Source organism: Copadichromis virginalis, linkage group LG19, assembly GCF_057382275.1.
Source record: "Copadichromis virginalis isolate Kocher_CV1m ecotype Utaka linkage group LG19, C_Virginalis_male_GT1.1, whole genome shotgun sequence".
NCBI classification, from domain to species: domain Eukaryota; kingdom Metazoa; phylum Chordata; class Actinopteri; order Cichliformes; family Cichlidae; genus Copadichromis; species Copadichromis virginalis.
The window spans coordinates 7,601,358-7,617,570 of record NC_140636.1 but is presented as its reverse complement, the minus strand read 5'-3'; the positions used below and the strand labels follow the sequence as shown (position 1 = coordinate 7,617,570).

Here is a 16,213-nt window from a genome sequence, read left to right as displayed (position 1 = left end):
CTAATTAAGCCACGGATGGAATAGTACGGAAGGTTTAACTTGAACTAAAAGTGCTCATTATGCAGACTTATATAAATGAGAGTAGCGATTAGATCATAATACTGATTCATTAATGTTTCTATTCCTTTAGTAAAGCAACAGGAGATGGTTCTAATGAATTTAAGCTTAATCTGTAATAATGCAGTAACATATATTAGTAGAAGTATAATGATAAGTAGCAAAAGCCAACATACGGTTACTTCAATCAAACTATTGTGAAGTAAAAAAACTCAAAGGACAGTAATCAAGTAAATATACTAAGTTACTTTCCACCACTAAACTGTCCTTTAGTGGTGGAAAGTAACTTAGGACAGCGAAGAAAGTGAGACAAGTGCAACAATATATGTTAAATAGTGCCATGAAAAAATATTTGCCTACTTCTTGATTTGTTAGTTTTTTAAAAATATTTGTCGCATTTAAATGTTTCAGATCATAAATTACTTCTACTATTACTACTATTAATAATAATGGTAATAAACAAAGATAAACTGTGTAAATACAGTTTTTGAATGATAATGTGAAAATAGAGCTGTTGTTATAGGGAGATGTTGTCCTGTAGCACCCACTATTATTGAAAAACCACCGCAGCATATGTGTTCTATAAGGATTAAATTGCTGGAAGTTAAAATAGCCAAGGGCCAAAACAGAAATGGTCATTTTAGAGATATTTATTTTTTGGATGCTCCTGGTATTGTATAGTTTAAAAGGGTGTACACCTTTCCTTTCAGTGGATCATGCAGTAGCAAAGTTAGACCAAGCACAGTAGCAAATCTAAAAAGAAAAAAATATCACGGTGTTGCAGCCAGTGAAAGTCCAGACATCAACCAGACTGAAATACTGTAGTGAGTTATTAAGAGAGCTATTCATAAAGGAATATCTGTAAACATCAATGAATTGAAGCAACATTTTTTTAAAGAAAAGTTGACTAAAATTCCCCCACAAGTGATGTGGGAGAAAATTGGACAAAAAATCTTCAACCTTCAAGTGACTTATTACTGGCAGAGGTGGTTCCTTAAGTTACTGAATCTTATTAACTTACTTGCTTTTTCACAAACTGTTTCTGCATATTTGCTTAGTGTTTATTAATAAATAATAACACTGTGTATTATGTCATGTTTTGTAGTTCATCTGAGGCTGCATTTACCTAATTTTAAGGCCTGCTAAGAACCATATTATTATTATTATTATTATTATTATTTTTGTTGTTGTTGTTGTTGTTGTTATTCAAAAGTCCAAATAATGAGATCCTGTGTCAAAGTCATAACCTTTAACTCATGTTAATTTTGAAATACCAAGTGTGTATCATGATTACCAAAGTTTCATTTTAATAAAATTCTGAAAACTTTACCTACCTTAAAAATGTAGTTTGTGTATATATTATGGAGACACTGTTTTTAATCAGGATTTATTTCCTCCACATATCTTAGTTTTTCACCATCTGTTGAGATATTTAATATTATTGAGAGCATTATCAACACCAACCATCAGGGGGCGCGCATGTAGGCAAATGAGAACCTAGTGCGAAAAATCCTCTAAAGCAAACGAAGAAGAGGCGGAAGCGGAAATAAGGTTCTTTTGTTTTGAAAGAGGGAAATTTAAAAACTCGACGGTGTTAGTCGGAAATAAACAAAAGCATTGGGAGTAAGCCTTCAAAAAACGACAGGAAAATGGACGCAAACTAACACTCTTCGCCCCTGAATGTAAAGTAGGTCACCGGAGAAACATTTTGTAGTGTTTAGGTTGCGTTTGAAACCGAGCCTTTCTTTGATGTCAGCGTCTCAGCTGAACGTGTTCAAACTCCTTTTCCTTCTTGCACTTAATGTATTTTTCCGACTAAATGTTTACAGATAGGAGTATAATGGAGTAGCTATAACGCAATGTTAGGCATCATGTTAGGAACATTTGGTCGACTGTAGGTCTAACAGAGAGAGCTGTCGATCTTAGCACAACGGAAGCTTTTAGAGCTGCCACAGAAAATAATTTGAATGCTTTTATAGTTAAATACTAATATTAGTTGTAGTTAAGGAAATATCAAAAGAAGAATCTTTCCAGGCATAAAGATTACTTTTTTATTGTTGTTGTTTTTTATTTTTATTTAGCTGATATTATTATGTGTTTTTGGGTTTTTTTCGGTGTGTGTGTGTAACAAAACAAAACGAGACATCACTGTAAGACTTTCAGGCTCGATTAACCTTATGAGAGGCCGTCAGTGACTTCCGGTATACAACTTTGTTTCTAATAAAGTGAGACCTCTTTGTAAAATGTAAATAAAATCAAAAGAAAATATTATTTTTGCTAAAAAATATACGCTTGTTCAATTCAATTAGTATTTTAACCATATGTATTTAAAAAAAAAAAAAGAAGAAGCTTCAAACAGGCTGAATAAAAAATGAAAAATGCAGATTAATCTGAAAGGCTGCCTAAATAATTTAAGAGCATTGTTTCTGCCTAAATAATTGCCTGGAGTTGACACCAGGATGGTTGCTGAAGTGAAATGGATAAAACAGTCCTTTTGCCTGACTAATAAAAACGTGACATATTTTTTGGAAATGTAGGAGCAACTGTAGGCATGTCCTCCCAGGTAACAAAGAAAGAGCACGAAAGCACCTGAAAGGAGGCTTGTTTGTTTTTTAAGCTATTACATCCGTAAAGGCACCATGAATGCTAAAGGATACATTACGTTAAAATAAATAGTGTTGTCTCTTCAATCCTCAGACATTCTAAATGTATTTTATTGTTAAAGTTTACGCTGAGGGGGAGTTTTCTTTTAACTTTCTACTCTTATTTGTTTAATTAAAAAACTATATTTTGTGATAAGTCAAATTGTTCTTGTTATATAATGTAATTTTTGTAATATCATAATGACTTTGCTTGAAATATCTGCATATGTGCAAGTGGTGCAGGCCTTACTCTTAGAGCTTAAACAAATTTGAGCTCTAAATTTTATGTTGAACTTTAGCTTCACTTTCAGTTTAATGACCGTACAGTGACAGGTATTTGGGGCTAGAATATGTCTCTAGATTCATTCCAAATCATTTTTATGAAAAAACTAGTAAAAATGGGAAAGCTTAGGAGTTTATCGTCAACCTGGAATTCTTTTCAGGGAAGTCAAATATGGTCAGGTTGGAAGCATTTGTTCAATAACCCACTGCGTTGTGTAGTGAGCATGTTGTGATGACAGTGTTTGTAAAAGCTCAGTAAATGTGGTCTTTCATTTTCCTGCAGGGTTGATTCACACAAACATGAAGAAAAAGGCAAGGAGGTCGCAGGAGACACACACAAACAGTGTCCAGGAGGAGTGTGAGTGACTTTCACACACAGTTGGAAGTCAATATCTCCTGCTGCTGTTTTTTTTGTTGACAAATGTGTATTTAAACCACCTTTTGACTGCTAATTCCAGCCATTGTGTGTTGTGTGTTAGGCTTGACTTTTCAGCTCTGTTGTGTTGTCGCTGTGGTTTTAGATATAGTGCTCTTACTGTTAAAAAAAGAAAATCAGCAACTAAAGCTATATCTTCACATTTCTCCTTACATACGTTAAAACCTTAATGAGTGTTTATGATGATGTCTTTTGGGGCCTTGAGAAAGCTTTTTTAGTTGAATGAAGGTTTGCATATTTTGTGTGTATCTGCAGGCTGTGCTTTGTGTAGGTGCAGTGATGATGACCCAGCCATGTTTGGGGAGAAAGTCACACTCAAAGAACATAAACTCTCTGTCCACTACTTCTGCTTGGTAAGACAACGCCTGCAAGTATTTCTGTTTTCACAGGAATATGTATTTTTCAGCCTTCAAGCATATTTTATTGAGACTTGCTTTACAAGTGCCTGACCAACAGTTATAGCATTAAAAATATTCTTTCTGAAAGACTTGTACAAACCAAGTCACAATCAATCGAATATAAAAATAAATAAATAAAAGAAGCAAACAAAGAAGGAAATGATTTATTCTATGACCTCATTATGATTTAAGTGAATTTATTTGGTGGTAAATATTAGAGGAGGGAGCACAGTCACCACAGAACAAGAGGGCTCATGGTTTGTATTTTTCTGTCCCACAAATAAAGTGACAATGATGTATTTTCTTAGATTAAAAATGCTTTAAAAGGGTCTGTTTGTTAAGAGTGTGTCTTAATAATATTGTAAGCATGTGTTTGTCTCAGCTAACATCTTGTGGAGTTTATCAGCGAGGAGAGGAAGACGAAGGCATCTTCGGTTTCCTGGTGGAGGACATCAAACAGGAGGCCCGCCGGTCAGCTCGACTGGTGAGCAGTTCAATATTATTACCTTGCATATATTAAGAGCTCTACAGTATCTCACAAAAGTGAGTACACCCCTCACACTGCATACAATGGGTCTGCATGGCACAAGAAAGCCCACAAACAGTTTGCTAAAGACAAGCAGACTAAAGACATGGACTACTGGAATTACGTCCTGTGGTGTGATGAGACCAAGATGAACTTATTTGGTTCAGATGATATTAAGCATGTGTGGTGGCAACCAGGTGAGGAGCACAAAGACAGATGTGTCTTGCCTACAGTCAAGCATGGTGGTGGGAATGTCACGGTTTGGGGCTGCCGGCACAGGGGAAAAAATGGTGGCCACAAAAAATATTGACACGTTGGACACAATTTGGACATTTTCATTTAAGGGCGTACTCGTCTTTGTTGCCAGCAGTTTAGACATCAAATTTATACTGTTATATTATATCAAAGTGTCATATCTTCAGTGTTGTCCCTTGAAAAATTATAATAAAATATTTCTTAAAAGGTGAGGGGTGTGCTCACTTTTGTGAGATACTGTAGAGCAAATACAACAAATAAGATCCCAACACCCTTCTACATTTGGTCAACAGCAAATCCTCTAGGTGTGATTTGTGATTGAAGTGTGCGGGCCTGTTTGTATTTACTGTTTCCTTGTGTGCTGTATATGTGTCTCAGACATGTTTTGGCTGTAAGAAGAAGGGAGCATGTGTCGGCTGTAATGTCAGGAGCTGTAGGAAGATGGTTCACTTCCCCTGTGGGAGGAAGCAAATGTTTGTCTCCCAGTTCACTGGACTCTTCCCGTGAGTGCTGACAACACATTAAATTCTTTAATTGTATTTGTAGGTTGGTTAAAGGCATAAAGCACTGTTTGCTAACATGAAATACTCCTGCTGTGGCCAAACGGTAGTCATAAAAGATATACACAAGCTGATTTTTCAGTGTTTGCCACACATAGGCTTTACATGCATGGGTGTTAGTTTCTTTCTATGTCGCCCTAGTATGACAAACGTACTAGGGCAACATACTAAGATTTGTCATGGATGCAACCCACATTCTCATCTCTACTGCTTAATCCACAAATGCATTTTGCTTACAAATGTGGCAACATTTAAGAGAAAATAAACAGACTTTCCAGTGGTATAAAATTTATTGCCAACAAACATTGTTACAGCAAAGAAACAACTGACCAAAAGCAAGTTACTTTGTGTGCTAAGGTACATATAGGGTTCTGGGCAGTAACTTAGCTTTTTGTAGGACTGCTCTCTTCTGGACAGAATCATCTGATGTTGTGCTGGGAATCTGCAGGAGCCACTCTTCCAGTTTTGGGGTTATAGCTGCTAATGGTGGTGGTCAGAGGGCCCGGTGGCGCCAGTGTCCGGCAGCCTCGCCTCTGTCAGTGCGCCCCAGGGTGGCTGTGGCTACAATGTAGCTTGCCATCACCAGTGTGTGAATGTGTGTGTGAATGGGTGGATGACTGGAAATGTAAAGCGCTTTGGGGTCCATAGGGACTAGTAAAGTGCTATATAAATACAGGTCATTTAGGCCATTTAATGCTCCTGATTACTGATCTCAGCTCATCTTCGGGGGTCATCTTCTTAGATTGTGGGTCTGACACTCACTAATCTCTGCCCTTCCTCTTTCCATTGCTCACAGAGCCTCAATGATGGAGCACCTGTCTTACCTTCTGAAGGTATTTGACTTGTTGACATTCAGGCATCTTTATCATTTTTCCTTTACCCTGTGGGACACCTAGGTACTTTGGTTGTCCAGTATATCTTTTAGTCTGACTTCTGGTGGCTCCATCCCTTTAGTTCGAATCACCTCGCCTCTATGAAACCATTTGACCACACTGGGAATGTCTTCTGGTGTTATTTCCAGTGCCTACTCATCTTGTCATGATGTGGAGAGGCTGGATGAATGAGTATTTGCTGTTAGCAGCCCATTTATTTTTGTTGCAAGGTGGTCATGGAGTGCATTTAGCTTCTTCAGCCAGTAGGCATGGCTCGTGTCAGGTCTTCATGGTGTACAGCTCTTCATTCCAGAGACTCATTGTTGGATGTCTGTCTTTGACTGGCTGTTGACTGGCTCTTGTTCTAGAAAGCTATGGTCTGCTCTGAGTTCCACCAGGCACTTGGCTCTTTCTCCAAAATGTTCTTCCAGTATTGCTTAGTTTCAGCTCTCGGTGGGTCTCCTCCTGTGCTATTATTTCTTTGAAGCTGATAGTACATCGTGGATCTTTCTTTGGAGAACACACCATTTATTTTCTTGGCCTATTACTTTGTTGCCTCATCAGTTCTATGGTTAGACCTACTCCAGCTACACCATCTCAGTCTGCATCTAGAAGTGGTAATCCTTACTCTGTTGCTGCAGCAGATCCACAGATGTGATTTAAGAGTGGAGTCTGTCAGAGAGGCAGGTGAAACTGTTATTCATTTATCACCAAGTACTTTGGGAGTGATGTATCTGTAAAGAAAAAATTAAGAAGTAGATGTACCTCTTCTTTGTGAACCCATAAAAAACAGTTTCTGCCACAAAAAGAATCTAATTCTACTGAAAACTGAATTACAAAAATGTCCAAACTATCATAGAATTTAAAACTTAAATTCTTAAAACTTAAATAAACTGCTGTAAAATGCTGTCAAAGTTCAGCTTCAATAGTGTTGGTTCCTTTTAAAAAGTATATGCACCAAATTGCAGAGAAATTGCAAAACTCTTCCAAGCTGCAGCTGCATAAAACTGCTAAACTATAATACTGTAAATATAAAAGATAGTAACTGCCCCTCTGTCTGTGTGTCCAGATCTTACTGTCCAGATCATAGTCCCTCCCAGTCTCTGTGTACTGGGTTAGACATCAGTCTGCCTCGATCCTGCTCCATCTGTCTGGACTCTATTGATCCCGTTTTGTCTTACTCCATCCTCAAGTGTCCATCCTGCCATACCAGCTGGTTCCACAGAGACTGTGTGCAGGTACCATGAGTGTGCAGAGAGCCCTGATTTTATATGTTGGGTTGGCTATTTAGTACTATTTAGAAAGGTTTACAGGAAATGCAGCTCGACTTTGCTTTCATGGGAGCTGAATGTTTTGAAATATTCCCTGAATATGTGGTCCTGCATTTTTTTTAATGGTTTATATGGCTGTCCTGCATACTGGACTCTGCTGAATTGATTATCTGCAGTTCTACCACCAAACTGTGTCCATTCAGTTTGAGAAGATTAAATTCATTTTTTACACTCCATGTTACAGTGGTCCCTTGTTTATTGTGGGAGTTACATTCCAAAAATGTGAAATCCACGAAGTAGCAAACTTAATTTTTTACAATTATTATAGATGTTTTAAGGCTGTAAAATCCCTCACTACACGCTTTATACATTTTTCTCAGACAGGCATGAACATTTTCATACTTGTATCTTTTGTTTAAACACTCTCAAAGTTCAAACCTTCGTAGAAAAATAAGTCCAGTATTATAGAATGAAACCAAAGGCACCCGCGGCTGCCTTGGACAGTGTAAAATGTTTCGTCGACGTGTAAATTTGACAAGCTGAATGCATTCTGTACTGTACAGGAGACACTGCACAAGATTGATTGACAATGTTCTACAGCCAATCAGGATGCAGAACACAATGCGCTGTATGGAAAATTGCTCAAAAAAAATCTGCGAAACAGCAAGGCCCCGAAAGGTGAACCGCGTTATAGCAAGGGACCACTGTATATAAAAAGTACAATGCATGTGTAACTTTTTGTATTTCTGTGTATTTTTATTGGCGTGTGTCTGTGTGTTAGCGTCAGGCCCACAGTGCAGGCCTGTTCTTCTTTAGATGTACCCTGTGTAACAACAAGGAAAACTTCCAGGAGGAAATGCTCAGAATGGGAATATACATCCCAGAGAGGTAACCTTAAATTATATCTGCAGCGTTTCAGCACTTGTTTGTCCAGGAAAAACTGTTATTTGCTTTGGTTTGTTTTTGTTTTTTGCCCCCCCACCTGAACCCTTTGTCTGGGCTTCCTGCAGAGATGCCTCGTGGGAGTTGGAGGCAAATGCATATGCAGAACTGTTGGAGGTTTACAAACGCTGTGACGCTCTCACCTGCCTCTGCAACAATGGTTGTACACACTCTGCCAAGAGCGGGTATGGCATTTATATTTTTCTTTCATTAGTTTACAGATTTGTATCTTTCGTATCTAAGGATGCTTGTAAAAACAACATTTTCTGTATATTAGTAATGTATGCACATTACTAATATGTATTCCAAATATATATGCATATATATGTGTGTGTGTGTGTGTGTGCGTGCGTGTTTATACATATATGTCAAATATACAGCGGTCAGCAGTTTGAATAATGTGCAAAAGGAATAGCAATATGAATGGACTGTATGTAATGGACTGTATAGTGTTGAAGTTCCGGTAGATGAGGGTGAGGTGTCTATGAATGTCACTGTTCAGCAAGCGTTATTACATTAATAAAGTTTGGCCTATTTGAATTAAAGAAATACAGACTCTTAAGTTAGCAGAGTTTCTTAAGGTTAATATCAGTACATAAGTGGAGAAACTATTGAAATCCATCAGATTTCAATAGTTTTTCCATTCAATTAATGTTCAGACTTATTGGAGACAGTTCAGATTTGCTCCTTTAAGTGGTGTTTAACAGTCTGAGATTAAGAAACAAGAAAAGAATAAAAACTAAGTACAAAAAAGTATTTGTTTTAAGGTCATACGTTATTTCTTATAGAACATTAAAAATGTTGTAAAATTGTTTAGAGCCAACAGGAAAAATAGTCAAGAAGTAAAGTTGCGTCTAAGGATCTATATTTATAACTGCTGTTTATCAAATAAAGACATTAGTTACTGTTAAAAAAAAAACTTAAAATCCTTTAAACAACAGAACCACATTAGCACAGGGGCAGCTGTTTGTGTGCTAATGCTGTGCTTTACATTATGTAAGGCATCAAGACTGGCAAAGTGTAGCAATAAAATGAGTGGAATAAAAAAATTCAGTGCTGTTGTCTCAGCGGAGCAGATCTTAGTTTCCTCAGCTGTGTGAAGCATAATCATTAGTGATATTTCTCTGGCTTTCGTCATCTAGAGATTAGGAAATATTATGGGAATCACTTTATAATTCTGTTTTTGTGTTTCTCAGATGGTTTGAGGTGATCCGCTGCCGACTGTGTGGCTCTAGAGGGACTCACAGGAAATGTTCGGGACTAAAGTTGGACACTAAAGACTGGGCCTGCACTGACTGCACACAAGCGACAGATGGGAAAGGTATGGGTGGTTAATGATGGCTGGTTCCATGTTTGTAAAACACTGGCTAATCCTACCTTTTCCATTTTTTTTCATATTTGACAACGTCTGAGACAACATGTCACTCAGCTCTGCCTCCTCTTTGCTTTATAAATTGATGGAGAGATGACTAAACACTCTGAACCGTGTTACCTTGTTCTCCAGCCTCCCTTGTTAGGTCTCCTCAGGGAGGTCCGAGGAGAAGTCTGCTGTCCAAACGCCACAGGCCTTCAGTTCACTCCTCCATCAGCTGTAAAAGGTACAAGTTAACCTGCCAGTACCTCATCGAGGATGCAGGATTTGTTCTTAATTGTCACTCTCTGTCTCTTAGACCATCTTTACCCGAAAGATCTGGATCGCCTGAAGAGCTCCTGCAGTCTTTGGTCCCTCAGCTTCATCCCCCAAGTGTCCAGGTGGAGGTGATCGGGGACCAGGCTCTGTCAGCTGGTCTCGACTTAGTCAGGAGGGCTGATTTTGACCCCACACAAACCCTGTCTGTCAGGTCAGTGGCGAAAAGCTTTCCTGAGTTGTGCTTGTTGTTTAGACTTTTTGCTATTTGTCTTCTTTACTGTGGGATGTTATTTGTCCAGGTTCAAAGACATAGATCAGACTCCCCTTCCCAACAACCTCTGGGACAGTGACACAGCCAAGGAGTACTTCCTGAAGCTGCTGATGCAGCAGATACAGGAGTGTGTAGTGTTCGAGGGCCCAGATGGATCCAAAAACTTGGCGCTGGACTCAGGGGGTACTTCCAAAGCTTATTTTTGTGTTATAAAGCCATTATGCAGTTGTATGTAAATGAAAAATTTGAACAAAGACACTGACTGTGTATGTTATTCAGCTCTGCGTGAGGACCTTTATTTTGATGTCGGCTGCCTGCTGGCCCTCTCTCTGGTCCATGGTGGTCCACCTGTTGGCTTCTTCTCGCGTGCTCTCTATCAGTGTCTATTCAACTACCCAGCCAACCGTCCCCTCAATGTCACACATATGACCCCTGACACACACTTCACCCACCAGGTCACCAAGGTAAGAACAAGACAAACTTTCATGGAAGGCACAGTGGCTAAAAACGTATAAAATAAAATTATAGGTAGTTTTAAAATAGAGATCGAATCATTTCAGATCACAGAGGCAGAGTCTTTAGAAGAGCTAAAAGAAGTCATGGCAGTCAGCTGGGAGTACCTGGAACTAGCTGGCTGTAATCGACCAATCAGCAGCCTGAAGGAGAGAGAGGCTCTGGTGGAGGATTTGGTGAGCTTCACCATAATCACCAGGATGCAGCTGCCACTGCAGAGGTAAGATAAATAAACATGGAAGTACAGTAGATGGCTGTTTTCCTGCATGCACTGCAGTCCTGATCTTTTCTGAATGTCACCTAATAGAGGTGCCCATAAATGTGTATGAAATCAGTCTTAAATAGTTATAGCAGCACCCTAGTGCATGGCCCGTGTGATGTTTAATCGCTCCCGTGTAAGAAAAGTGAAGGTAATTCTCCAGCAAAGTCAGCGTAAGCATGCCAGGACCCCGTGTGCTTTATCCTAGAGGAGAAAGGGCTGCTGTGGCTTGAACTGGTGCTTATGTTATTTAGACCGTTGTTCTGAATATAAGACGCAGAGTATAAAATGACCCCGGTTTTCTTTATGGACAGCTAAAACTCCATCACTGAATATAAATAAAGAAAACAAAGAAAACAACAAAAGCTTGTCAAAATATAATTCTCCTTTTCTAATTTACAAAAATATTACCACTATGGTCATCAGAGGTGTACTGCTTTAAGTCATTAAATGTAATTAAACCTATTCTTTGAATGTGACCTCAATCAGACCTACTCTCATTAAGGAGAATCCTAATCCATCCATCTCTACAGTAACACACAAATATTATTTTCCATTTATATATTAAACTTTGTTACATACAACTCTGGGCAGATGGTGGTGCAATAGTTCGCACTTTTACTCACAGGCAAGAAGGTCCTGAGTGTTATTGATCTTAGTCATTTGTTATTTTATGAATAAATACTAAATGAGTTGGGGAAGCAATGCTTAAGTGGAAACTGATGTTGCCGTACACACAAAGATTACTAGTCTCATCCTCACAGTGGAAAATCCAGTTATTAATTTAACACAGTTATGAGATCAGTACTTGGTATCAGCAGATGCATAAAACCAAGACATCGTAGCATATTAGAACGGGAAAAGCCTGGATTGGTGCATCCTAGTTACTAATTGTAGTCCTAATAGTAAAAGAAACCAAATTAAACAACACTTCCTTATAACAGCACCTGCTGATCTTCTTTAGGTGTCTTATTTTGTATTTTTTAAGATATGCTTTTTCCATTGTAATGATTGTGGTGATAACTCTCCTGTTTTCCTTGGTCTTTCTTGTATTTTCAGTGTTTACTTTGCTTATTTTCATCCTCAGGTTTCGGGAAGGTCTACAGACTTTGGGTGTCTTTGATCAGGTGACTGAAGTTTGAAAAGAAATTTACCCTTTTCTAAATCAGTTCAAAAATGTCTCAGAGCTGTTTGTAACCCTGTTAACACAAATGGGAATATTTGATGGGAAAACAAAGACTAAGTGACTTAAACTGGACTGATTAATATAAAAAGCAGCAATTAATGTTATTAAACATCAAGATAAAGTATTCAGAAGTTGAAATGAAGAAAAGTGAAGCTAAAAACTCTAATTACATTGTACTATGATCAGGTTCAGCTCTTCCCATCTGTCTTCTGTGGAGTTTTCTGCGAAGCTGGTGATCATCTCACAGCTCAGAAGATTGGTCAGCTCTTCACCATCAACTTCTCTGAGCAGGAGGAAAAATTGAAACGAGAGACGCCCGTTGTCACCTTCTGGAGGCACTTCCTGCTTGAGTGTGAAGGTGAAATGTTAATCCTATTTTTTATTATTATAAATAAAAAATATTGCATTAGGATGGATAAAAGTGGTAGTGGGTCCTTTTCTAACTCTCTGTTTTATGTGTTGATACGTTTTCCCAAAGTGTCCCACAGAAATGATGATGATAATATTTATGCTCTAAAATGTTTATACTCCCTTTCTGTTTTTCCTCAGTTGGAAGGAGCTCCATCTCCCTTCAGGACCTCCTTCGCTTTGCCACAGGAAGTGCCAAGCAACAAGCTGTCAGTGCCGTCTCTTCTCCCTCCATCTCCTTCCTCCATCCTCTCACACCCTCCCCATTAGGATTCAAAGAAGGGAGAGGTGTGGACTGGAGGGATGAGGGACTCTTCCCTCAGAGTGAGCCTGAGTCCAAACACCTCCTCCTACCCGTCACTTCCTCCTACCAGGCTTTTAAAAGCTCCATGGAGCAGGCCATCAGCCACCATGTGCACCTTCTCCCCTCAGATGGTTAAAGAAGTAGGTGGGGTTGGCTCTGGTCTGGTTTGGGATCTGTGTTTGAAGATAAACTCTGATTGTTTTTTTGTTTTTTTCCAAGGGGTTTCTTTGTGATTGACAGAGAGAAATTTGGGCAATGTACGCATTTAAAACATAATGAACAAGGTTTTTTGATGTTTTGTTAAAGAAATCACTATTTGCTTCAGCAAGAAAAACTTTCAGTATCGTAGCTGGTTGAGTGGTATTGTTTACAGATACCATGACACGGTATTAATGTGTAGACCTTAGTGTTTTCTATATCATTTATACTGAGTTAGCTGGTGTTGTATACCTAGAGGACCGACAGTGTTACGTAATACTCTTCTTTTTTCTGACATATGTATAATATTCTTTAGTAGAATGCTAGCGCAGCATGCCTTCACAAGCTTGGAAGAGTGCAAACTCACAAGCACTAGGCGATTCCTGTCAATAGGCTTCTTGGAGTTGGCTGATAAGAAGAAAGAATGTTCTGTATGTTCTTTTGAAGATGTAAATCTAGATGCAAATATCCATCCTTTTATCTATTTACTTAACTGCTTAAACAAGCACGGAATATGAATTGAACCACAAACCCTTTCCTTCTTGTGGCGCTCTGCTCCAAGCTCAAAGGTTCCTGCTGAGGATCCAAGCTGTTAAACGCCTCACAAATAGTTTGATCTTGACGGCAGCATCCGTGGATCAGTCCTGACTTGAAGCTGTCAGCGACGGGTGTTTGGGTACATTGAAATTTTGTCCTTTCGAAAAAGCTAGACTTCAATATTAAAACACTTCTTGAAGGCTGTAGTTACCTGAAGTGAAGCTACTATCGTATCTCTGTTATTACAACCTTGCAAACACATTCTGAGTCATGAGAGTGGTGCATTATTGTTGTTGTTTGTTTGTTTTTATCTATGTTTCTTTTACAATAACACATTTGACCAAATAGGCTTCAGTTCATTTTTAATGCTTGTCTCTCCATAGAGCTTGTCTCTCTTTTGATTGTATCCCAGTATATCTTAAATACATTTATGCTTATGGTGATTGAGGATTTTGTACATATTGTTTGTAGTTGCCTAATGATTAATCCTGCCTCATGTGTTGTTTTTCTGGGTTTGGAAGTGTGGGGAGATTTTTTTTGGGGGGGGAGGGGGGCATTTTAGAGACAGAAAACATTGATGGCCAAAACGTAGCCCCTCATCCTGGAATTGTCCTTGGAATCCATTTAGCATTAAAAGGTCTTCAACCGTCGTCACTTTCTGTTATGTAATCTCAACATCTTTTGTGATACGGTGCTGATTTTGTAACCTTGACTTTTAGTTCAGTCATACTTTACTGTACATATTTTTCAAAAACCTCTTTTAACGAGCTGTCCTTGCTTTCCTTGTACTTTGTTCATATTTGCAGATATAAAGATTAAAAAAAAAACTCTGTAATCATTATATTTTATCCAAATGTAAACAAACAAGGGGTCTATGTGTTGACATTAAATGATGTTTCGGAAGTGAAATTAACTTTACTGATTTAATATTCTCAGTGATAAACAGATTTTTTTTTCTGTGTTGTGTCAGCTATTAAGCTAGCAATGTAAACAGAGTTGGCAGCAGATTAGGATCAAGCATAACACTTAACATTTCATTTCTGTATGAGAATCTGAATACATTTGTCAGTGGCATATTTTGCACTGCTGTAACTTTACAACAGGACTTGTAGAAGAAAGTAGAAATGTACAAACTTTTACGCTCATTAAATTGAAACTACATTGTCATTTCAATTTCATTCATAATTTTGGCCTATAGCTTCAAAAAAAGCTAATTTTCATTTAAATAAGATGCCCAGAAAGCTGCAGAAGAAGAAATGTTAGCTGGAGCTTTGCCAAATAAGGAGAACTGTGGCTTTCCTGCAACTTTTTACCTTAGTGTCCTGTTTATCACACATAATAAAAAGCATTTACTGTCTGGTTGTGGTGCTCTTTGTGATAGGGCAGCATTTTTTCTTTTTTTTTTCTTTTTTTTTACTTCAACTTCTTAACACATTGGCTTTTTCTCAAAACGAACCCAACAACAGCAGTGCATTTTGTGATGAAATAAATTGTGCCGTCCTTATAGCAAATTTGGTTTTCCACTTGCTGTGGAGGGTGAAGCAGCGCACAGTTAGATTAAGACTTGCTCGTTTATCAAGGCAGTTCATAAATATGTAAGCTATAGTTTAGATGTGTAAAATGTGTTAATTTCATTTGGTTTAAGTGTTTGTGTATAGGCAAATGTTTGTCATGCTGAGGGCAAACTGCAGTTTCTGTTTGTAGAGTTCAAAAAACTGTTGTTGATTCATTCTGATGATATCGTATTTTTGTGTCTGTAAATTCAAACTGGGTCCTTATGCTGCTAATGTCATTTGAAGTTTAAACTGGTGTTAGGCAGCCATTCTTCCATAGCATGAACAACAGTAATATTCTAAGGCAGTTTTGGACTAGTAATATTAGTTTTTGAATTATTGTTAGTTTTAGAAATTTCAGGTATTTTTTAACTGCTTTCATATGCAATCATTCAGGGTGTTTATTTTGATTGAAGTGCTGATTGCTGCCCACAGCATCGTGTTTTGGAATACGGTTTTAAGGGTTTAAAAGCATTACAAGGTGAAAAGAAATGGCACTTGTGTATCATTCTTACATCTACTTGTATGACCAGGGCCTTCTTAAATAAACCGGACACGAGTGAACAAAGGTGACTAAATCTGCAGTCTCCATGAAACTTTTCAACTCATATACTCTTTCACCAGTCTGCGAATAAATACTGTGATGGCGGTCAGACCCACACCAGGTCCTGAGTTTGATATGTAATGAATCTCCACCAGGAGGTAATGTGGCAGATACCCACAAAGAAAAATTGGTATGGCCCGGATCTGGCCCACACAATATGCTTACATATGGCCCACCTACCGCGAAGAATGACGGCCCTTTGGTGGCCCAGATCTGGTTTGCCAGAGGTGGCCCACACATGGGCCAGCACAAGGCCAGTTGCAGACACACTGCTGGCCCTGTGCTGGCCCAGAACAGTTTCAGCTCTGGCCCCAGATGTCCTTAATCAAGCCATGTAATAACAACATGTGCTGGAACATACATAATAGTGCAAAAATACCATGACAAAACTCTGTTCAGACAGTGAATGGACTGATTCTCATATAGCACTTCTCTACCCTCACATATTACTCAAAGTGCTCTATACAACATGCCACATTCACACACTTTTTCTAAACTGAGTGCTTCCT

General features: G+C 38.4%; 1 protein-coding gene across 1 annotated transcript; it reads left to right on the top strand.

Moving 5' to 3' along the window:
* The first annotated feature begins 1,596 nt into the window (after positions 1 to 1,596).
* Positions 1,597 to 14,904, top strand: g2e3 (G2/M-phase specific E3 ubiquitin protein ligase). Its single transcript, XM_085440704.1, has 17 exons — positions 1,597 to 1,744; positions 3,265 to 3,339; positions 3,673 to 3,770; positions 4,198 to 4,299; positions 4,975 to 5,099; positions 7,098 to 7,266; positions 8,081 to 8,187; positions 8,310 to 8,426; positions 9,438 to 9,562; positions 9,746 to 9,839; positions 9,912 to 10,082; positions 10,171 to 10,325; positions 10,422 to 10,606; positions 10,703 to 10,875; positions 12,002 to 12,041; positions 12,287 to 12,458; positions 12,650 to 14,904. The coding sequence occupies exons 2-17, from the start codon at positions 3,282 to 3,284 to the stop codon at positions 12,946 to 12,948; spliced, it is 2,190 nt and encodes a 729-aa protein (XP_085296830.1). The 5' UTR covers positions 1,597 to 1,744; positions 3,265 to 3,281; the 3' UTR covers positions 12,949 to 14,904.
* The last annotated feature ends 1,309 nt before the right edge of the window (positions 14,905 to 16,213 follow it).